Below are 23,809 nucleotides of genomic sequence, written 5' to 3'. Positions count from 1 at the left end.
GGAGCTTAATTTTTAAGACAGGCCTGCCTTGTTGATAAATAAGGAACTACAAATTAAAACAAAATGATTTGTTAATGGCTCCTGGGGTATAGGGTTCTGGGAGAAGTTCTTCACTTTCTGCTTGATACACTTTTGTAGTATTTGCATTTTCATAGCATCTTTGTATTTCTTACCTAATTACATAATATAAAGAGCCACAAAGAAAAATGAATTAAGTAAAAAAACAAGCAAATGAATAAACAAAATCCATGACGAATGTTGTCCACCTGTCAACACGGATAACCCCTGTGGGACAGTTGATGAAACGCAGCCACAGCCCCACCCAGGATGCTGTAGGCAGGCCCTCACCTCAGGGAACAGTGTTTGCAGGATGCTGTAGGCAGGCCTCACCTCGGGGAACAGTGTTTGACAGCAGAGCATATGATGCCCTTAGATCTAGCAGTCCCACTGTTAGGAATATTATCAAGAAAACAAGCAGCTTTTACAACTGCGTGAAGATTTCCCCCCCTCGGCTTGTTCTCAGCAAGAATAAGGATTTTTATAACAATAGTTAAACTGGAGATAATCATAGTGTGTAGTAGTTGGGGAATGATTAAACAATGTGGTGATTATTATACACTGGCCATCCTCTTGCCGTTGAGGGTGAGAAATGGAGATCCGACCAGAACCTGGAGAAGTATGGATTGATTATGGACAGGTAAAAGCAACCGGAGCTGAGCACAATGGCTTACGCCTGTAATCCCAGCACTTTGGGAGGCCGAAGCGGGCGGATCACCTGAGATCAGGAGTTTGAGACCAGCCAGACCAGCCTGACCAGCATGGAGATACCCCGTCTCTACTAAAAAATACAAAATTAGCCAGGTGTGGTGGTGGATGCCTGTAATCCCAGCTACTCAGGAGGCTGAGGCAGTAGAGTCGCTTGAATCCGGGAGGCGGAGGTTGCAGTGAGCTGAGATCGCACCATTGTACTCCATTCTGGGCAACAAGAGCGAAACTCCATCTCAAAAAAAAAAGGCAACAGGAAACAAAATAGTCTAGGACTTCAGCTGGCCGTGATATTGACGAGTAGGAGAAATTTTGATAATGTAAAGAGTTTGTATTTTTTGGGTGGACAAGTCTTTCTTTTTAAAATATACACTTTTGTCATTTTAAATATATATTCTTTCTTTTTAAAATATACACTTTTGTCATTTTAAATATATATTCTTTCTTTTTAAAATATACACTTTTGTCCAGGCACAGTGGCTCACTCCTGTATTCCTAGCACTTCGGGAGGCCAAGGTGGGTGGATCACTTGAGCCCAGGAGTTTGACACCAGCCTGGGCAACATAGCGAAACCCCGTCTCTGCAAAAAATACAAAAATTAGCCAGGCATGATGATGTGCGCCTGTAGTCCCAGCTACCTGGGAGGCTGAGGTGGGAGGATCACCTGAGCCTGGAAGGTCAAGGTGGCAGTGAGCAGTGATCATGCCGCTGCACTCCAGCTTGGGCAACAGAGTGAGACCCTGTCTTAAAAAAAAAAAAAAAAGAAATACACTTTTTTTTTTTTTTTTTTTACTTTGAAAAATTTTAAACCCTGAACTAGAGAGAGCAGACTGACAAACCTTATATGCCTGTCTCAGGTGCCTTTAAACCCTGGCTCCATATATTTCCTTCCCTCTCTTTTCAAGGCAAGTCCCAGACCTGATGTCTGTTCATCCCTACATACTTCAGAAGATATCTGTATAAAATTTGGGCACTTAATTTTCGGCCATGCTACCCTTTGTACATCTGAAAAAATTTACTGTAATAAGTTGGCATCACCTAGTACCTGGTCCATTGAAGCTTCTCCTGATTGCTAAAGCCTTTTCACAGCTGGACTGTCTGAACCAGGATGGAAACCCAGCCCAGCTAGTGCATGTGGTGTCTTTATGTCTCTGCCAATCCAGAGGTCTCCCCTCCCTTTGTTCCATCAAATGTTCCACATTTGGATTAATCTCATTGTGCAGTCAGACTTGCTCTCTGTCCCTGTATTTCCTGCAAACTAGAAGTTAACTCTGAAGGCTTGGTTCTATTTAGGTACAAGTTTTGGGGTTGAGAAAGTCTCATGGGTGATGCCTTAAACTTCATGCCACTTTATGTTGTGTATGGTGAAAATATGGTGTTTCTAAGAGTTCCCCTTAGTGCTGGCACACCCTAGGTGTTAGCTTTCTCAGCATGTCTGTCACTCCATGTCCGGCCTTTGCAAACCGGACATGCTGGGACACCCCATGAGTGCAGGTCGCTGAGCGTCACTGGGGACTACACCACCTTGTATGTCTGGAAAGGTCAAGCATATGGGCCCTGGACATCCAACTCATGGACACTGTTGTGCCTCAGCTGAATAATCACATATCCAGGATCATTCTCCTCCTCCTCGCTTTGCTCGTGGAAGTATTGGTACACAGATTCTTCTTCTAAGTGGGTATTTTGTTTTGAGGCAATTGTATACACCCCATATGTCAGCCCTCTGGTCCCAAGGACACTGTTGAGGGGATGCCCTTGACATGGAGGAGGTCTGCTGCCCAGTGGTGGGTACGGCATGGGAGCAACAGTCAGTCCTTTCTCTGGCAAGGGATGCTGCCTTGTAAGTCCATCCAGGTGTGAGTTCTGTTTGTGAACTTGGGATCTGATGAGAATATAGAGAATTTCTTCAGCTCCAGGTGAAGAACGTGTTTACTGTCTGGGTCAGGCTTTGTCCCTGAAGCCTGGCTGTGAACACTTTGGGCATGGCCTTCCCTCTCAGATAAACAGGAGGGGGAGGCAGCACCAGAGGTTGTAATCAGCAGTACCATTCACCCCTTTCCCTTGTCCCACCTCCACCCCCACAGGATGATTCAGCAGTCCTGTTGGCCTCCAGAAGCACTGAGTCATGGCTGGCCCAGTTATCTGCTCCCTCAGGTGTTTTCACAGATCCCCACAGCTGCATGCCTCCGCCCTTGGCTTGGGCAGATGTGCTTGCCTGGCTGACTGTGGTCCCTGATAGGTTCCAGAGGGTCGAGGGCCCCTCTTGTTCCTGAGAGTCTCCTGCACTATCCTTTGACCCAGTCATCATGGTTGCAGAAGGAGCGCTTGGGCAGAGATATGGGCCTGGAGCCTGCTGGTTTTCTTGTTAACCAGTGCCACTTCTGCTGGGAAGAGCTTCTCATCCTTCAGGACCAAAAGTATTCAGTGAACAATTGGCCTGGTGCCTCTGTTTTTGTACCGTGCATCCCTGTAGTAACGTGACCTGTTGTGACAGAATTCTTACAAATTGTAGACTGGTTGTGCCTACCAGTAGTCAGCAGTATAGTGGTGACCACAGACACTACCAGGGTCTTTGTTCAGGGCAGGTTCAGTTCTCAGTTTGTTACAGGGCTCACTAATTTCCTCCATTCAGTCCTTGGTGAGGGAGGCAGCATTGTTGTTCTTTCATAAGAACAACAATGCCCCCTTAGGGCACCCAGGCATTTCCAGAGCCATCTCTGTTACTATTCAGGCAGCCACTCCCAAGAATAGAGCATGGGGGCTGACAGCCCACATGTCTATGGATGGGCCCTGGAGGGGACTCAGGAAATGAGCAGCAGTGGCCTCTGCAAAGGAGCCTGGGGGAAAGGAGTAGAGACGCTTTCTTTCATGATTTGAGTTTTTGCTGTGTACCTGTATTAGCTCCATTTAAACTGTGTCCAGCTGTGTCCCTGTGCACACGTTTGAGTCTGTGTATGGTCTCTCTGCTGCAGGCCAACGCAGACCCGTCAGTGATAAACTGTCTGCATAACCTGTCCCGTCGTATCGCCACCGTGCTGCAGCACGAGGAGCGCCGCTGCCAGTACCTCACCCGGGAGGCTAAGCTGATCCTGGCGCTCCAGGATGAGGTGTCCGCCATGGCTGATGGTGAGTGCAGCAGGGTGTGATGGGCACGGGTCTGGGCTGGCTGGTGGCCTGTCTGCAGCGCAGGCCTCTGTGGAGGGGCTGTCATTCAGTGTGAATGGTACAGGTGTTGGCGGGGCCTCACCCACCCCAACACCAGCAGAGCAGTCAGGAGCTTGCAAGCATCGGCTTCTGGTGAGCCGGGCATTGAGAATGAAGGCCTCACAACAGCTTCGCAAGGCAGGGTCCGTGATCATCCCCGTTTTGCAGATGTGGAAACTAAAGCTCAGAGAAGTTAGATGATCTTCACACTGGGCTGATTGTGCCTGTGGGGGCACAGGAAGACTCCCAAGGGGCACGTTTGTAGATGAATTTTCCTGGATGGATGTGTTGAAATAGATTTCCCGACCAGAAATGTTCTTTCTTCCCACACACTGCTGCATGATCACTGTTCACATAGGTGAGGCAGCTCTGCCTAGCCCTGGTCCTGTTGGACATGTTGAAGAAACTATTATTACTCCCTGGGGCAGGAGAGGGCGTCGGAAATATCCAGCTGGTGAGGTGGACAGTTTCCAGTTCTTTGCTTTCAGCCAGATTGAAGGAGGACCTAATTGGGTTATCAGCTAACCAATTATTAAAAATAATTTTTGCAGACAGAATACTGAGTGTTTTTTGGCCTGCTATAAAGATTTCAAAACATAAAGAGACACCTGTAACAAACTCTCCTTCTCCATTTTCTTTGGCCAGCACCTCTATAACAAAAGAGAGAATTAGGAACAAAACTAAAGTCAGACCTAGTTGTTATAGCAATAAGTAAAATTAGTTATTGACATGAATGAACAATAATAAAAGAACAGCCTCTCTGACTCAGGTGCATCTTCGGTACAGATTTACTTGTGGCTGGCTGCGGTGGCTCATGCCTGTAATCCCAGCACTTAGGGAGGCCGAGGCGGGTAGATTGCTTGAGCTCAGGAATTCAGGATCAGTGTGGGCAACAGGGTGAAATCCTGCCTCTACCGAAAAAACCCAAAAATTAGCCGGGCATGGTCATATGTGCCCGTAGTTTCAGCTACTCGGGATGCTGAGGTGGGAGAATCACCTGAGCCCTGGGAGGCGGAGGTTGCAGTGTGCTGAGATTGCACCACTGCACTCCAGCAGGGGCGAGAGTGAGATCCTGTCTCAAAAAAAAAATAAAAATAAATAAAAATAAAATAAATTTTGACAGGTAATTGTCAAATATGTAAAGTTTTTCTTTTGTTTTTTCGTCTGTCGCCCAGGCTGGAGTGCAGTGGTATGATCTCTGCTCACTGCAACCTCCACCTCCTGGGTTCACGCCATTCTCCTGCCTCAACCTCCCAAGTAGCTGGGATTACAGGCGCCCGCCACCACGCCCAGCTAATTTTTTGTATTTTTAGTAGGGACGGGGTTTTCACCGTGTTAGCCAGAATGGTCTTGATCTCCTGACCTCGTGATCTGCCTGCCTCAGCCTCCCAAAGTGCTGGGATTACAGGCGTGAGCCACCGCGCCCAGCTACCTGTCAAAATTTATAATATGTTTCTGTTTTGGCCAATTATGTACTAATTATAATTGTGATAATAACAATCCAAAAGTTTTGTTTTTTTAAACATTATCTTTTTAGAGTCTGTGACTTTATCACAGGAAGTAAAAAGGAATTTTAAGTCTATATATATATATTTTTAGAAATTTATGAAAAAGGATGAATAAAAGACTTTTTGGCTGGACGTGGTGGCTCACACCTGTAATCCCAGCACTTTGGGAGGTCGAGGTGGGAGGACCACTTGAGCCCAGGAGTTTGAGACCAGCCTGGGCCACATAGCGAGACTCCATCTCTACAAAAAATTTTAAAATTAGCAGGTCTAGGCCGGGTGTGGTGGCTCATGCTTATAATCCCAGCAGTTTGGGAGGCCAAGGTGGGTGGATCACTTGAGGACAGGAGTTCGAGACCAGCCTGGCCAACATGGTGAATACCTGTCTCTACTAAAAATACAAAAAAATTAGCCAGACATGGTGGCGGGCGCCTGTAATCCCAGCTACTTGGGAGGCTGAGGCAGGAGAATCGCTTGAACCCAGGAGCTGTAAATCTTGTGTTGTGATTCTTGTAGGAAATGAAGGTCCTCAGTCCCCATTCCATCACATCCTACCCAAGTGCAAGCTGGCCAGGGACCTCAAGGAAGCTTACGACAGGTAAGACAGGTGGGTGTGCTTATTAACCTCCTTCTTATGGGCCAGCCTGCCTGGGCCTGAGGAGCAGCGTCAACAGGTAGGGCTCCCCGGTACTGACCACTGTTCTCCTGGGGTGTGAGCATCAGGGTTCCCTGAGGTTAGGGCCGGAGAGGACTGGGAAGGGATGGTCAGGTGGCTGCTCTTGAAAGAAGTGACCTTGGTGGCCGTTTTTTTTGTTTATTTTTTTATTTCTATTTCTATTTATTTCTTTTTTTTGAGACGGAGTTTTGCTCTTGTTGCCCAGGCTAGAGTGCGATGGCGCGATCTCGGCTCATAGCAACCTCCGCCTCCTGGGTTCAAGAGATTCTCCTGCCTCAGCCTCCTGAGTAGCTGGGATTACAGGCATGTGCCAGCACACCTGGCTAATTTTGTATTTTTAGTAGAGACAGGGTTTCTCCATGTTGGTCAGGCTTGTCTCAAACTCCCGGCTTCAGGTGATCCGCCCGCCTCGGCCTCCCAAAGTGTTGGGATTACTGGCGTGAGCCACCGTGCCTGGCTGTGGCTGTTTTTTAAATGCCAGCCCCTTTGCTGAGTAGCATGCACTCTGCTGGAACCACCACCTCCAGACTCCTCTTAAAACAGAAAACGAGCCCGAAGTTATACATGAGAGTCCGAAAGTGTTTTTAAATCAAACAGATGCAAAATGACATTTTACTGAGCATGACGCAACACCAAGTTCTGGGCCCACCTTCACTAGGTGGGTGTCACTGACTCCAGTCACTCATGAGGAAATTGAGGCTCAGTGGGTGGAGCTGGGGCCAGCTGTCTCCTCCTCACTCTGAGTTGGGGTTTGCGACACTGACTGTGTGAGGGCAGCAAGCCTTGAGGATACCATGAAAACTTCACAGTTCTGATTATATTGGCTGAGCATCACCTTTATTAAATGTGGACAAGCAGGCCGGGCGTGGTGACTCACGCCTGTAATCCCAGCATTTTGGGAGGCTGAGGGGCAGATTTCTTGAGGTCAGAAGTGCAAGATCAGCCTGAACAACAATGTGAGATCCCATTTCTACAAAAAGTTTTTAAAAAATATCTGAGTGTGGTGGCACAAGCGTAGTCTCAGCTACTCAGGAGGCTGAGGTGGGAGGGTCACTTAAGCCTAGGAAATCAAGATTACAGTGAGCCATGGTTGTACCATTGTACTCTGGCCCCAGCAACAGAGCCAGACCGCATATCAAAAAAAAAAACAGGCCGGGCGCGGTGGCTCACACCTGTGATCCCAGCACTTTGCCAGGCCAAGGCAGGTGGATCACGAGGTTAGGAGTTCGAGACCAGCCTGGCTAACATGGTGAAACCTCATCTCTACTAAAAATATAAAAAATTAGCCGGGCACGGTGGTGCATGCCTGTAGTCCCAGCTACTCAGGAGGCTGAGGCAGAAGAATCGCTTAAATCTGGGAGGCAGAGGTTGCAGTGAGCTGAGATTGTGCCACTGCACTCCAGCCTGGGTGACACAGCTAGACTTCATCTCAAAAATAATAATAATAATAAAAATTTAAAAAAGTAAAAGAACAAATAAATAAAATTTAAAAAATACTTTTTAATTCTTTTTTTGGCTGCCTAGTGAGCCGCAACTGCCCCCACCATTGAGTTTGTTCCAGCCTTCCAGTGCTAACCATTTACCTGTGTTATTTTGTATGTGCGCCTCTGTATCTATAAGATAAATTCCTAAAGGCATTACTAATGGGGAAAATGGCATTTGTAATGTTGTGTTTCCTTCTCAGGGGTTTGTACCTCTGTCCCACCAGCAACACATGAGATGCCTCTTCCCCCGAGCTTTGCCAACATCGAGTCTCGTGAAATTGTGGATCTTAACCAGTATAATGGGGGGGAATGGGATCTCTGTGTAGCTTTGTTGTAATGCATTGATGCGTCTCTTCACATGTTTAAACCACCTGTCTTTTCTGTGAGCTTGCTGCTCAGATCCCTTGTTCGTTCTTCTATTGGGAAATATAAGTCCTTAAATATAGGAGAGTGATTTGTCTTTTGTGATATAAGTTGCAACTAGCATTTGTTTGTCTCTTGGTGACCCTGGAGACTGAGCCTCCTCAGGTGTGAGAGAACATCAGCCCTTGCCAGGTGATTGCTTTGTTTTCTGGCCCCTTCTGTGTTGGAGAATGGGACCTTTGTGGTCATGTAGTCTGACCCTGTCTTTTATTCATTGTTATCACACTGATGTTTTCTCTGTGTTGAGAGAATTACTACCCTCTGCTTTTGAATTGCCTGGTATCCAGTCACTTCCTTGGAAATTGTTCCCTTATTCTGAGTGTATGCCTCAACTCGGATTAGATTACAAGCAAAAATCAGGCTAACTTGGAATTAAAATAAAAACCAAGCTGGTGCGGTGGTGTGCTCCTGTAGTCCCATCTCACAGGTGAGGCCAAGGTTGGGGGATCACTTGAGCCCAGGAGTTTGAGCTTGTAGTGCTCTATGCTGGTGTCTGAATAGCCACTGTACTCCAGCCCCAGCAACATGGTGAGACCCTGTGTCTTAAAAATTTGTTTAAATAAAAACCAAACCATTGACTTTATATTTCTTTTTCTTTTTCTTTTTTCTTTTTTTTTTTTTGAGACAGAATATCCTTCTGACGCCCAGGCTGGAGTGCATTGTTCTGCCTCAGCCTCCTGAGTAGCTGGGACTACAGGTGCACGCCACCACGCCCGGCTAATTTTTGTATTTTTAGTAGAGATGGGGTTTCACCATATTGGCCAGGCTGGTCTCGAACTCCTGACCTTGTAGATCCGCCCGGCTTGGCCTCCCAAAGTGCTGGGATTACAGGCATGAGCCACCGTGCCTGGCCCATTGACTTTATATTTCTAAAGGAAGAATGGACTATGATTTCTTAGGTTTGAATTGTGCTGGAAAGTTGAAAGGAGACAAAACCTTGGACTGCCTGTTGTGTGATCTGCAGGCTGCGGAGTAGCTCAGAACTTGAGGCAACCCAGCGCCACCTAGTGGATATTAAAGGAGGACAGGAATCTGAGTTTTGGTGAAAAAGGCTCCTAAGCTGTTGTTCAGCACGTAGCGTTCTTTCCTGACCTACGCATTTTGTTAGTGCCCAGGATCGATTTCCTCCATCCAGACTCCCACCCTAACAGTCTTGGGTCCTGGAGCTTGCCCCAGGGATGCTGGAGCTGTGTTTCTCTGGCAGGAGTCCAGGCAGTAGTATCCTCCCTGTACCCCATCCTTGTCTGGCACTGGCATGGCTCTGCAGCCACCCAGGAGCCCCTCTGGGCTGTGGCCTCTCCTCTGTCCTCATCCCATCAGGTCCATGGTTGGCCTTGAGGGTCTGGTCTGCTGCTGCTCACTCTTCTGCACTGAGAAGAGGATACAGAATTTCCATTACTGATCAGGTGACCTAGGACACAGAGCGCCCTTTCTCCTGATGGTGACTTACTGCCAGATCTGAGGGAATCTCAGAACAGAACTGAAAGACCAGAAGCTGTGAGATTAATGAGGTTGGAGATTGGGGTGGGATTTTTCAAAGGAATTGTTCCTGGTTCTTTTTTTTTTTTTTTTAATTTAAGACAGGGTCTCACTCTATTGCCAAGCTGGAGCACAATCTTGGCTCACTGCAACATCTGTCTCCCAGGGTCAGGTGATCCTCCCATCTCAGCCTCCCGAGTAGCTGGGACTATAGGCACATGCCACCACGCCTGATAAGTTTTTGTATTTTTTTGTGGAAATGGGATTTTGCCATGTTGCCCTGGCTGATCTTGAATTCCTGGACTCAAGCAATCTACCCGCCTTAGCCTCCCAAAGTGCTGGGATTATAGGCGTGAGCCACCATGCCCAGCCCCCAGTTGCTATTTTATTTATTTATTTATTTGAGACGGAGTCTTGCTTTGTCACCCAGGCTGGAGTGCAATGGCACGATCTCAGTTCACTGCAACCTCTGTCTTCCGGGCTTAAGCGATTCTCCTGCCTCAGCCTCCTGAGCAGCTGAGATTACGGCGCCTGCCACCACGCCCTGCTAATTTTTGTATTTTTAGTAGAGATGGAGTTTCACCATGTTGGCCAGGCTGGTCTTGAACTCCTGACCTCGTGATCTGCCAACCTCGGCCTCCCAAAGTGCTAGGACTACAGGCATGAGCCACCACGTCCAGTCCCCAGTTGCTATTTTAATTAAAGCTGGGGTTATGGTGTGGCTGAATAGCCTGGTGGCCCTGTCCTGCAGGACCTAACATCTGTGAATATAGGCTTGGAATGTGAATTGCTCAGGAGGCCACCCCAACACTTGTGCCAGACCTAGCACTTGTGTCTCCTTGTGGATCCCAGTGGCCCTCAGTGACAGCATGTCACTCATTCATATGACCATTGAGTTCTGTCTCCCAGGAGGGCAGGGATGTCTCTTCATTTTCTGCAACACAGCCCCTACACTCAGCCTGTGGAGGGGCATAGCTCATCCACTAGGGGTCGATGGAATGTGTGGGTGGGAATAACAGCAGTGTAGATTCCATGGAGTGTGAAGAAGTGATTTGCTGAGTGGGTCTCCGAGTTAACAGGACCTGTGGTGGGGAGTGATGTCCAGGGTCTGGCTGGGTAGGTGGCACTTGGTGCAGAGCCTTGCACTGCAAACTGTTGAGAGCAGGGTTGGTCCCATGGACCCTCTGTGAATATCCTGAGAGTTGTAGTCCCCATTTCCATAAAAACACACCTATATATAAACTTTCATTTGAAATTTCAAGGTAGGCTGTTTGGAACCCACATAGATCTTTTGGGTTATGCAGCATCCCACTACTTATGGTAGGAAGCCAGGCCCATCCGTGGGACCAGAGGATGCACAGGTTTGCGGGATAGCTTCACAGGTCCTGTCCAGTTCTGAGGTTAGGAATGGATGCTTTCTCAGATGCTAAAAGCTGAGGGGACTAGACTAAGCTTGTGCACATTTCTGTCTTGGAGATGAACGGCGAGAGTGTGTTTGAAGCCAGTCATTCCCTTTTGCATAGTCATTGTCAGGATGCAGGGCTTTGGCTGGGGCACCTATCTCCTGTCACAGACTGGGCTGGGCCCTCTTGGCTGGCCCAGAGCTGTGTGAGGGGCTGGATAAGCCTTGAGGAGGACAGTGTTTTCCTGCAGAGTGTTTTCAGACCAAACCATTAAACACCTTGCAAACAGAAGTGCAAGCTCGGCAGGAGCCCTTTCAGGGCCCAAACCCTGCCTGTGCTAAGGGCTCTTGTCTTAAAGCTGCAGACTTAAAAACAGGGACAAACCTTTCTCTTCCCTCTTCTTAACAGACTTCAGTGCAGCTCCTGGCTTACCCTCTTGCTGTGGGGGATTTACAGGCTGGAGGTTGGGCCGGCACATTTCCAGAGCAGTCATCCCTCTGACATGTTCAGGGAATTTGCCCAGGTCTGCCATGGCCTTTGGGGCACTCCTGGTGGCAGCACTTGTCACCGCTCTAGGGAGCTGGGTTAGTTCATAAAGTAGCACCAGCCTCAGTGCAGAGTGCTCTGAGGGAGAAAGCAGCAGGTGGGTGAGCTGATGCTTGGGAAAATGGAGTAAAGTCCACGCGGAAGTTAGAGGAACCAACACGGCGTGTCTCTGCCAGAGGAGAGGGCCCCATGCCATTGTACAAACCAGACCGAATGACTGCGGCTCCAAGGACAGCTGACATGGTGAGGGCAGCAGAGATGACCAAGCTGGGAAGTCACTAGAAGAACCTTCATGTGTTCTCCCTCCTGCCCTCATTTTCCATACCCATAGCTGGAACTTGTTCCTGGCTTTCCATGAGGTGTATTCCAAGCCCCTGTTCCTTTCCCTATAACTCTCTCCAGTTTCTAATGCTCCATACAATTTGATTACAATTATGTGTCTTTTTTTTTAAACATTAATTTCAATTTTTTTTGAGACAGGGTCTCGCTCTGTCACCCAGGCTGGAGTGCAATGGCACGATCTTGGCTCACTGCAACCTCCGCCTCCTGGGTTCAAGTGATTCTCCTGCCTCAGCCTCCCAAGTAGCTGGGATTACAGGCACCTGCCACCACACCTGGCTAATTTTTTTTTTTTTTTGAGATGGAGTTTCACTTTTGTTGCCCAGGCTGGAGTGCAATGACACGATCTCGGCTCCACTGTAACCTCTGCCTCCCGGGTTCAAGTGATTCTCCTGCCTCAGCCTCCCAAGTAGCTGGGATTACAGGCACCTGCCACCACACCTGGCTATTTTTTTTTTTTTTTTTTTGAGGTGCAGTTTCACTTTTGTTGCCCAGGCTGGAGTGCAATGGCACGATCTTGGCTCCACTGCAACCTCCGCCTCCCAGGTTCAAGTGATTTTCCTGCCTCAGCCTCCTGAGTAGCAGGGATTACAGGCGTGCGCCACTGTGCCTGGCTAATTTTGTATTTTTAGTAGAGACAGGGTTTCTCCATGTTGGTCACACTGGTCTCAGGCTCCCGACCTCAGGTGATCTGCCCACCTCGGCCTACCAAAGTGCTGGGATTACAGGCGTGAGCCACCGCGCCTGGCCAATGTGTCTTTTTAAAAAATTTTAATTTCAATTTTTTTGAGACAGGGTCTTGCTCTGTCACCCAGGCTAGAGTGCAATGGTGCGATCTCAGCTCACTGCAGCCTCCACCTCCTGGGTTGAAGTGATTCTCCTGCCTCAGCCTCCCAAGTAGCTGTGATTACAGGTGCCTGTCACCACACCTGGCTAATTTTGTATTTTATTATTTTTTTTTTTGAGATGGAGTTTCACTCTTGTTGCCCAGGCTGGAGTACAATGGCACGATCTCAGCTCACTGCAACCTCCACCTCCGCCTCCACCTCCCGGGTTCAAGCGATTTTCCTGCCTCAGCCTTCCAAGTAGCTGGGATTACAGGCATGAGCCACCACGCCCGGCTAATTTTATACTTTACTAGTAGAGACGGGGTTTCTCCCTGTTGGTCAGTCTGGTCTCAAACTCCTGACCTCAGGTGATCCGCCTGCCTCAGCCTCCCAAAGTGCTGGGATTACAGGTGTGAGACACCGCACCTGGCCTAATTTTTGTATTTTTAGTAGAGACGGGGTTTAACCATGTTGGCCAGGCTGGTGTCAAACTCCTGACCTTAGGTGATCCGCCCGCGTCAGCCTCCCAAAGTGCTGGGATTACAGGTGTGAGCCACGGCACCCGGCCTAATTTTTGTATTTTTAGTAGAGACAGGGTTTAACCATGTTGGCCAGGCTGGTCTCGAACTCCTGACCTCAGGTGATCCGCCCGCCTCAGCCTCCCAAAGTGCTGGGATTATAGGTGTGAGCCACTGCGCCTGGCCTAATTTTTGTATTTTTAGTAGAGACGGGGTTTAATCATGTTGGCCAGGCTGGTCTCGAACTCCTGACCTCAGGTGATCCACCTGCCTCGGCCTCCCACAGTGCTGGGATTACAGGTGTGAGCCACGGCACCCGGCCTAATTTTTGTATTTTTAGTAGAGACAGGGTTTCACCATGTTGGCCAGGGTGGTCTTGAACTCCTGACCTCAAGTGATCGGCCTGCCTTGTCCTCCCAGGTTTTGGGATTACAGGCGTGAGCCGCCACGCCCGGCCAATTATGTGTCTGTCTAGATGCTGCTGAGTGAAGCCCCCAGCGTGCAGAGCAGCCAAGTTGTTTTCTTCCCTGCTGCACTCCAAGTACCTAAACTGGTGCTGGGAGCCACAGCACATGTCATAAGGCCTCACTGTGCTCCTATGTGGAACAAAGACAGCTACATTTGAAACAATAGGAGCCTCCGTATCTGATTCTGTGGTGTCCCAACAGCCACTTTGAGCTGCATCCTACATAGGACAGAAACAGAAAGGCCTTGGGTGGGTGCGGTGGCTCACGCCTGTAATCCTAGCACTTTGAAAAGCCAAGGTGGGAGGATCGACTGAGCCCAGGAGTTTGAGACCAGCCTGGGCAACATAGTGAGACCCCCTCTCTACAAAAAAATAATAATAATAATAATAATCACCCAGGCGTGATGTTGCACGTCTGTAGTCCCAGTTACTTGGGAGGTTGTCTTGAGCCCAGGAGATCAAGGCTGCAGTGAGCGGAGATGGCGCCACTGCACTCCAGCCTGAGCAACAGTGAGACCCTGTCTCAGAAAAAAGAAAAAAAAAATAGACCTTTTATTTCCAGTGGCCCTCCTTTCTGACCCAGATGGTGGCAGCACAGTGCATGGGGCCACCTCTCGCTTGCCCTTCCCTCCCTGTTGCATACAGATGCCAAGATCCTAGCTATTGCTTACTCAAGTTGAGTAACCTGGATCCCCTTCAAATCTCTCCTGGTGTGATCTTTAATTCCCTAGAGGCTGGGACATTTCTCAAGGTTTGATACGAGTTTTTCACCCTGCAAAGACCCTGACCAAAGAGAGGTAAGGTTCTGGGAGCCTCTGTCTGCTCTGACATACTTGGTTAGCGTGCAGTTCTGGAAGAAGCTGAGACTGCTGCCCTCCTCTGGGACCCTGGGGCCATGGTGTTCTCTCAGCACCCATATTGACGTGTCCTGAGAGATGTCAGAGGGACCGTTTGTACCTTCTGGCCTGGGGCAGCCAGAAGTCTGGCCAAGCCTCCCGGACTTAGCCGGATGTGGGTGTGTTGGCCTGTCCTGCCAACTGGGAGCTGAGAATAGCAGAATAGGGTCAGGGGGTGATGGGAAAAGCACTAGTTGGCTGCTCTCCTGGGCAGTGGGGCAGTGAACAGAGGAAACATGATGCGGGGAAGGTGCTGTAGAAATGGGCAGTTTGGAGAAGAACTTGTGTGTGTTTTGTTCCTATTTTAGAACTGGTGTCATTGTGAGGCTTCACAGGCTGCGTTCCCTGTGCAGGACACAAGGAAGGTGCCAGCCACTTCGAGTGGCCAGGCCTTGACAAGAGTGGGTGGAGATCCCCCGCCTGTTGCCTGGAGCCCCTGGGGATGCGGTGAAGGCCAGCTGCAGACAGCTTTGCTTGAGCAGTTGCATCTCCTCTGCGTCATAGAACAAGTGCTGTTGGCTCTTATTTAAGGCAAGGGCGCTTTGTGGTGAGCGGTGGAGTGGGGTGGGGCCCTGGCTTCTCCATCAGGGAGTTTTAGAAGCTCCTGGTGAAAACAACTCCTTCCTTGTTTTGTGTGGTTCCCCCAGGGGATGACGTGGGTTGCATCCCCACTGTGGAGCCTGTTCTTGGGGCAGGGCTTCCTAGGAAAGACAGTGCACGCAGGGAGGGCAGTGTGTTCCTTGGCTTCATTCAGGAAATGCAGCTCCGTGCCTATGTGCCTGACAACGTTTTACAATGTGTAGAGAGCAGAGAATGAAACCCACAAGCCCCCCTCCTCAGGAGTGAGTTCTGGTTGGGGAGACAGCATTAGGCAGCAGGTCAGGGGTTGGAGTGCCAGTGGGGCTGGGGTCAGGGATGCTTCACTGAGAATGTGACACTTGAGTGGAGACTGATGGAGTAAAGGAGCCTTGGGGTGTCTGCGGAGAGTTTGTGGGCAAGGGCAAATGCCAGGGCCCTGAGCACAGCGGGACCTGAGTGACTGGGCACAGGAAGTGAGGTCACAGGAACGTGGGTGTGCAGGCCCATGGCTGGGACTGCCCAGGTGGGAGTGTGGGGAGGGGTAGGTAGAGGGGCCAGTGCTCTGGGTGGCTTGGGCCTGGTGGTGCTGAAAAGGCCTGGATTTTGGACATCTCTACAGGTGGAGCAGATGGGATTTGCTGATGGTTTAAAGTGGATTGTGAAAGAAATAAGGAATCTGGGATGGTGTTGCTGTGTTTGGCCTGAGCAAGCTTTGGGACCCGAAAGAACCAAGTTGCCATTACTGATAGAATGTGGAGTGAAAGGTTTTCCATTGTAGTGAAGTGTTGGGGCTGGCTAGCACGGTTGGCTTGTGGTGACCACTTGGTATCCACAGGCACTGCAGCTGGGGTGCTGTGGGCATCTGCAGAGTGCAGGGAGATGGGCACTGTGTGCTTCTCACCACTGGGACACTCTGGGGGGACTTGGCATTCCTTCCCTGCCCTCCAGGAGCTCCCTCTGAGACAGCCACTGTTCTGCCTGGACGTGCACCTGTGATGACTGGGTCTTCATAAGGTGTGCACGGCAGGCCCATTCACAGGGAGGATGTACTCTGGGTGTTGGGTGTCTGCCAGGGGTCTGGACGGGCAGGGGCCTGAGTTAGAGTGCCTCTAGTGCACTGAGTCTCCAGGACAGGGTACGGCTTCTCTCAAGCCCTGGCAGTCTGGTTGGACTACAGATTCCAGGGCTAGCCAGAAATATGTTTCTTTTTTTCTTTCTTCTTCTTCTTTTTTTTTTTTTTTTTTTTTTGAGACAGACTCTTGCCTTGTTGCCCAGGCTGGAGTGCAGTGGCGTGATGTCAGCTCACTGCAACCTCTGCCTCCTGGGTTCAAGTGATTCTCCTGCCTCAGCCTCCCGAGTAGCTGGGACTACAGGCGCCTGCCACCATGCCTGGCTAATTCTTGTATTTTTAGTGGAGATGGGTTTTCACCATGTTGGCCAGGCTGGTCTTGAACTGCTGACCTCGTGATCCGCCCACCTTGGCCTCCCAAAGTGCTGGGATTACAGGCATGAGCCACCATGCCTGGCCCCCATATTTTCTTTTCTTAAACATAATGTAATCTTAAGAGATGCTCTCCTGCCCAGGTCTCCACCTGCAGTTTCCCCCTAAGCAGCAGGGGAATCAGCACCATTGAGCAGGGTGTTTTCTGATCTGTGTGCATGGTTAGAAAGTTTATGTGAACGGGTAACAGCGCCCACTCTCTGCAGCCTGTGCACATCGGGCGTGGTTCGGCTTCACATCAACAGCTGGCTGGAGGTGAGCTTCTGCCTGCCCCACAAGATCCACTATGCGGCCTCCAGCCTGATCCCCCCAGAGGCCATCGAACGGAGCCTGAAAGCCATCCGGTGAGTGCCCAGCCCCACGTGCTCACTCCCTGCCAGGGCCCTTCCCTTTAGCTTCTGCCTGAGATTTTACCACTTACTTTGTTCCAAAATTTCTTTTCTTCTTCCTGCTGCGGAAGCTGGCAGGTGGGGCTCTGCCATTTATAGAAGTTAAAACACATAATTTTGTATCCAGTTGTGTCCAGAAATGACCAATCCCAGGTTTCCCCTGGGCCCTTCTGGCACCACCTTAGGCCTGGGCAGGGCAGCCTGGATGTGGGGCTGAGTGTCCTAGGGGAGGCCGGAGGGCTGGAGGGACTTCATCTTGATGGTGTTTCCCTACCCCAGTCTTGCATTTCAGTCAGCACTCATGGGATTTCAGTTACTTTCTTTTTCTTTTTCTTTTTTTTGTTTTTTTTTTTGGGGTGTGTGTGTGTGTGTGTGTGTGTGTGTGTGTGTGTGTGAGAGAGAGACAGAGTTTTGATCTTATCGCCCAGGCTGGAGTTCAGTGGCACGATCCCGGCTCACTGCTACATCCACCTCCCAGGTTCAAGTGATTCTCCTGCCTCAGCCTCCCGAGTAGTTGGGATTACAGGCGCCCACTGCCATGCCTGGCTAATTTTTTTGGTACTTTTAGTAGAGACAGGGTTTCACCGTGTTGGCCAGACTGGTCTCGAGCTCCTGACCTCAGGTGATCCGCTCATCACTCATCTCAGCCTCCCAAAATATACTTTCTTAATTTAATTGACTTTCTTTTTTTTCTTTTTTTTTTTTTTTTTGAGATGTAGTCTTGCTCAGGGCTCGAGTGCAGTGGGTGGCACAATCTCCACTCACTGAAGCCTCTGTCTCCCGGGTTCAAGCGATTCTCCTGCCTCAGCAACCTGAGTAGCTGGGATTATGGGTGCACACCCCCACACCTGGCTAATTTTTGTATTTTTAGTAGAGATGGGGTTTCATCATGTTGGCCAGGCTCGTCTTGAACTCCTGACCTCGTGATCCACCCGCCTTGGCCTGCCAGAGTGCTGGGTTACAGGTGTGAGCCACCATGCCCTGGCAATTTAATTGATTTTCTGCAAGGAAAGAACTGAGCCAGTCTTTTGGCACCACCTGTTCCCAACTCCCCCAATACCTTGAACATTTTTTAATTATAAAAATATATCTGGGCACATTGCTGAAAATTTGGAAATGACAGAAAGCAAAGCGCTGCCTAGTTCCACCCTCCCCAGTCCGTGCTCTTTCCTTTCAATCCTAGCTAAGCATATTTTAACGTACTTCTATCCCTAGTCTGTGAGGAGGATTTTGCTTTTCCCATATTTGGGACAATTTCCTTAGGAAAGATTCATTCATTTCTTCAATCAACAGATGTTTGCTGGGCGTCTCTGAGGTGGGATATGGAGTCCAGTCTTCGAGCCTTCCCCACTTTTGTCATGTGTTTTTTTCTGAGGGTGACATAATCCTTGCAGGTTTTGTTTTTGTTGTTTTTGAGACAGAGTCTTGCTCTGTCGCCAGGCTGGAGTGCAATGGCGCAATCTTGGCTCACTGCAAGCTCCGCCTCCCAGGCTCAAGTGATTCTCCTGCCTCAGCCTCCTGAGTAGCTGGGACCCCAGGTGGGTGCAACCACACCCGGATAATTTTTTTATTTTTAGTAGAGATGGGGTTTCACCATGTTGGCCAGGCTGGTCTCGAACTCCTGACCTCACGTGACCTGCCTGCCTTGGCCTCCCAAAGTGCTGGGATTATAGGCATGAGCCAGTCCTTGGTAGATTTTGTGAAGGCCTCCAAACAGACCACTGCCCTTTTCTCAAATCCTGCTCTTGGCCCTTCTCTCTGCAGTTAAGGGCCGGGAGGCTCCAGCTGCATGTTTGTGTCCCAGATGCATACCTGGTGCATACCTGATGCAGGACCTGGTGCAGGACCTGGTGCATACCTGGTGCATACCTGGTGCAGGACCTGGTGCATACCTGGTGCAGGACCTGGTGCAGGACCTGGTGCATACCTGGTGCATACCTGGTGCAGGACCTGGTGCATACCTGGTGCATACCTGGTGCAGGACCTGGTGCATACCTGGTGCATACCTGGTGCGGGACCTGGTGCAGGACCTGGTGCATACCTGGTGCATACCTGGTGCAGGACCTGGTGCATACCTGATGCGGGACCTGGTGCATACCTGGCGTAGGACCTGGTACATACCTGGTGCAGGACCTGGTGCATACCTGGTGCAGGACCTGGTACATACCTGGTGCATACCTGGCGCAGGGTTCCTGCACTTCATGTGTTCTGTGACAGGTGATTGTTTTGCAGCCCCTACCACGCCCTGCTGCTGCTCAGTGATGAGAAGTCCTTGCTGGGTGAGCTTCCTATTGACTGCTCCCCTGCCCTAGTGCGGGTGATCAAGACCACATCTGCTGTGAAGAACCTGCAGCAGCTAGCCCAGGATGCGGATCTGGCCTTGCTGCAGGTATAGCTCTGGAGGCCTGGATGGGTGGCATGTGGCAGGTGCTGGGGCATCAGGAAAGGCAGGCCGCCTGCCACAGTACGTCCACAGGGGCTCTGTCCAGCTGAGAGCCGCGGCACAGCCCACCATGGGCTGGGGCCAGTCCCTGGGATGGCTGGAGGTTTTGGCATCTGAGTCAGACCTGGGTTCAGGGCTGGCTTTGTGAGTGAGCCATGGGACTGACTGGTTCTGTCTCAGAGAGGTAAGGCGAGTCTGTGAGAGAAAGGACGGGGGTGCTCCCAGTCCTGGAGGTTGAGACACCAGAGCTAGGGGGTGGGCAGGGCAGGAGCGAGCAGGGTCATGGGGTCTCACAGTGGTGCATGAACAAGCATATGGGAACTGAGGGCAGGAAGCTTGGACGCAGGGCCCTCCCATGTGTAGAATAAAGACCTAACCTGGTGGTCTTACGCCCCTGTGTGTGCACATGTGTTGGCCTGTGCACTCTGTACAAGATGCCACTTCCTTGCTGAGCCACATGCTTATGGGCCTGTCCATGCAGAGGGCTGCCCTTTCTGATTGGATGGAGGGCCCCTCAGCCTCGTCTGTGGATCTGGTTGGAGTGTGGGTGGAGTGTGGGAGGAAAAGCACAGGGAAGGCTGGGCACGGTGGCTCATGCCTGTCATCCTAGCCCTTTAGGAGGCCAAGGCAGGCGGAGCGCTTGAGCCCAGGACTTTGAGACCAGCCTGAGCAACATGGCAAAACCCTGTCTCTACAAAAAATACAAAAAAAAAAAAAAAAAATCTGGGTGTGGTGGCGCGCACCTGTAGTCCCAGCTACTTGGGGGTATGAGGTGTGAAGATCACTTGAGCCTGGGAGGCAGAGGTTGCAGTGAGCTGAGATTGTGCCACTGCACTGCAGCCTGGGTGACTCTGTTTCCAAAAAAAAAAAAGAAAAGCACGGGGAGAAATCAGAAGCAGGGGCTGCTGATGGGGTGGCCAACAGGCCATGGGGTCAGCTGTGGCTGCTAGTCATGTGGGAGTGGCCCAGAGCCACGGGACGATTGAAATACTGCCTGAGGGTGGGAGCAGGTGGTGCCTGTGGGTGGCGCCCTCGTCTGGTGGCGGTGTGCACAGCATGGCCACCAGGGGGCAGCAGAGGCTGCCGAGGAACACAGGCGTAAGGTGGGCCTGCCTGGGTCCCTCTGGCTGAGCTTCCTTCTTCTTTTGGCCTGTGAAACAGGTCTTTGCTTCTTAGCACGTTAGGGGAACTTGTCCAACAAGGCCTGACTCTTAGGCCACTTTTCCCCGAAAGCAGCCTTTTTGGATTCTGTCTTTGAGAGCAAGTCTCCCGCCTCTGTATCTCAGGACCCTTTATCTATCCTCTGTGAGAGCACTTACCAAATTGTGCCCTTGTATTTCTTTTTTCTTTTCTGAGACAGGTTCTTGCTCTGTCTCCCAGGCTGGCATGTGGTGGTGCCATCATGATTCACCCAGGCTCAAGCATCCTCCCAAGTAGCTGGGACTACAGGTGTGCGCCTGGCTAATTTTTTTTTTTTTTTTTGGGTAGAGACAGGGTTTCCCTATGTTGCCCTGGATGGCCTCAAACTCCTGGGCTCAAGTGATCATCACACCTTGGCCTCCTAAAGGACTGGTATTACAGGCATGAGCCATCATGCCCATCTATGTCTTTGGACTTCGTGGGCTGGACAGGACTCAGTAAAGACCATGACCTGCCCACCTTCATAGCATTCAGGAGACACAGAATTTTAAAAGAACTCACCGCTCCATACAACCCTGCAGAGTGAGGGAGGCAGTGACCCTCTGTGTCCTGATGAGCACCAGCCACATGGTAAATGCCTGTGGCTGTTCACCGGTCCTGTGTTGAGCTTTTGAAAGGAGCTGGGCCTGACTTTCCTGAGGCTGTCTGGCAGGAGTTTGTGCTGGACACTGTGCCTCTCATCCTTGCTCTCAGAGTCTCCTTGGACAAAGCTTTGGTCTCCCTTTGATGTCCCCTTCACTTCCCTGCCGTGGCCTTGACTGGGGAGAGGGAAGGCTGTTTGTCATTGTTTTCTTCTGTCTGTACCCCTTCCTTACCTGCTGTCCCCGCTGTAGGTCAGCAGGGCTTTGCTGCTGGTGTGGTGGTGTGGAAGCTCCTGGGGCCCAGCCCTGGTGGGTCACTCTGTTTCCTGGAGATGGCCCCCTGGGGAGCATCTGCCTCAGGTGTGACGTCACCAGACAGTCTAAAGTCCCTAATGTGGCTGGGTGCAGTGGCTCATGCCTAGAATCCCAGCACTTTGGGAGGATGAGGCAGGAGGACTGCCTAAGCCCAGGAGGTCACGACCAGCCTAGGCAACATAGGAAGACCCTGTCTTTCCAGAAAACTAAATAATTAGCTGGGCATGGTGGTGTGTGCCCATGGTCCCAGCTACTCAGGAGGCTGAGGTGGGAGGATCACTTGAGCCCTGGTGTTCGAGGCTGCAGTGAGTTGTGATTGCACACACTCCAGTCTGGGCAGCAGAGCAAGACCCAGTCTCAAAAAATAAAATAAAATAAAATTCTTCATGTTTATATCAATCCAGAGAGAATCTACAAGTAAATTTTGGGTGTGTCATGATAAAATGAATATAAGACTTCAAACACTACACAAATTATAGACACAAAAAGTTCCCACAGTTCCATATCCCACAGGTAACCTAGATCCCTCCAGGTTTTTTATCTGTATATATACATTTTATTATGTGTGTGTATATATATATACACACAAACATTTTATTTTGTATTATGAAAATTAGGATCGTGTTGTACATTCGTTGTGATTGGCTGAATAATGTCCCCCACAGATATACACATCCTAATCCCCAAAATCTATGAATGTGAACTCATGTGGGACTTTGGAGATGTTACTGAGTAAAAGATCTTGAGATGGGAAGATCATCCTGCTGAGCCCTAAATGGAATCACTAAGGCCCTTATCAGAGGGAGGCAGAGGAAGATCTGACCGAAAAGAGGCAGCGGTGTGACCACAGAGACAGAGTGGACTGATGTGGCTGCAAGCCAAGAGACGCTGGCAGTTGACGAGGCAGGACGAATTCTCTACTGGATCTTCCAGAGGGAGCCTGGTCCTGCTGGCACCTTATGCTTGCCCTGAAGTACTGATTTTGGATTTTCGATTTCCAGAATGGACAGCATCTTGGAGGCTGCTGCAGGGAGAGGCAGGAGGTGGAGACCACTATGCTGAGCAGAGCTGGGGGAAAGTGGGTGTGTCTTTTTGAGAGAGACATGCGAGTGGCACATGGGGTGAGGGAACAGGGTGGTGATGGAGCTGAAACCTGCCATGTCAGGGTTGGCGGTGCCATTGGAGGCACTACTCACACAATCTCAGCTCACTGCAACCCCCACCTCTCAGGTGCAAGCAATCCTCCTGTCTCAGCGTCCAAGTAGCTGTAACTACAGGCATGTGCCGCAGTGCCCGGCTAATTAAATAAAAGTTTTTGGTAGAGATGAGGGTCTCACTATATTGCCCAGGCTGGCCTCGAACTCCGAGGTTCAGGCGATCCTCCTGCCTTGCCCTCCCAAAATGCTGGGACTACAGGCGTGAGCCACTGCACTCAGTCTGGAGGCCCTGTTTTCTGAGCTGAGGTCTAAGTGTCCTCAGCAGCAGGGCAGCACTGTGTCCAGGCAGGGGTGACTCACCTCCACAGAGGCCTACCCGCCAAGAGGGTGGAGTGGTGTCCTGGGCTGATGTAGAGGCAGAAGTGCAAGAGCTTAGGATTTCACACACCTTTTCATGAAGTGCTGTGGTGCTGTGCTCTCAGACCTCAGGCCCCAACTTTCCTCTGGAAGGGGTTTTGGGTGTGTTTGTGTTTCCTGGTGTTCAAGTGTCCACAAGAACAAAGCTAGGAGGGGGGTCTCTGTGGGAGTCGGGGCACATGGGGCAGACCTGGGGCCTTTGGGTATGTAGGGGTGGCATGCTGAGTGACTCCACACCCATCATCGGGGCAAGGCCATGCTGGAGTTTTAGGGGGTATGAGAGGGCTGTGCCCCTGCCAGGACATCCAGCTAAGCCCCCTGCCCAGCTGGGCCAACGCTGTGTTCCCAGCACCCCAGACATTCCCATGCTTGTGGCCTGAGACCACCATTCTTCAGCGGGAGTCAAGACAGCATAGGATGGGAAAACAGTGGCACCAAACAGCACAGGGAGCAGCGATAAAAAGGCCATTGTGGCCGGATGCGGTGGCTCACGCCTGTAATCCCTGCACTTTGGGAGGCCAAGGTGGGTGGATCATGAGGTCAGATCGAGACCATCCTGGCCAGCATGGTGAAACCCTGTCTCTACTAAAAATACAAAAATTAGCTGGGCGTGGTGGCATGTGCCTGTAATCCCAGCTACTCAGGAGGCTAAGACAGGAGAATCGCTTGAACCTGGGAGGCAAGAGGTTGCAGTGA

At 50.5% G+C, this 23,809-nt stretch overlaps 1 protein-coding gene across 7 annotated transcripts in view; it reads left to right on the top strand.

The window, feature by feature from the left end:
* Window positions 1–23,809, top strand: part of NPRL3 (NPR3 like, GATOR1 complex subunit) — a 59,749-nt gene that overhangs the window by 22,950 nt on the left and 12,990 nt on the right. For all 7 annotated transcript variants that reach the window (XM_063654712.1, XM_063654714.1, XM_063654710.1 and 4 more), the window contains 4 exons: window positions 3,738–3,891; window positions 5,991–6,072; window positions 16,818–16,955; window positions 19,233–19,389. In XM_063654712.1, the coding sequence (XP_063510782.1) occupies window positions 3,738–3,891; window positions 5,991–6,072; window positions 16,818–16,955; window positions 19,233–19,389 (531 nt within the window). The remainder of the gene's footprint in view (window positions 1–3,737; window positions 3,892–5,990; window positions 6,073–16,817; window positions 16,956–19,232; window positions 19,390–23,809) is intronic.

The sequence above is a fragment of the Pongo pygmaeus genome, chromosome 18 (assembly GCF_028885625.2).
Source record: "Pongo pygmaeus isolate AG05252 chromosome 18, NHGRI_mPonPyg2-v2.0_pri, whole genome shotgun sequence".
Taxonomy (NCBI): Eukaryota; Metazoa; Chordata; class Mammalia; order Primates; family Hominidae; genus Pongo; species Pongo pygmaeus.
The sequence above is the reverse complement of the archived record's forward strand: the minus strand, read 5'-3'. Positions and strand labels throughout refer to the sequence as shown.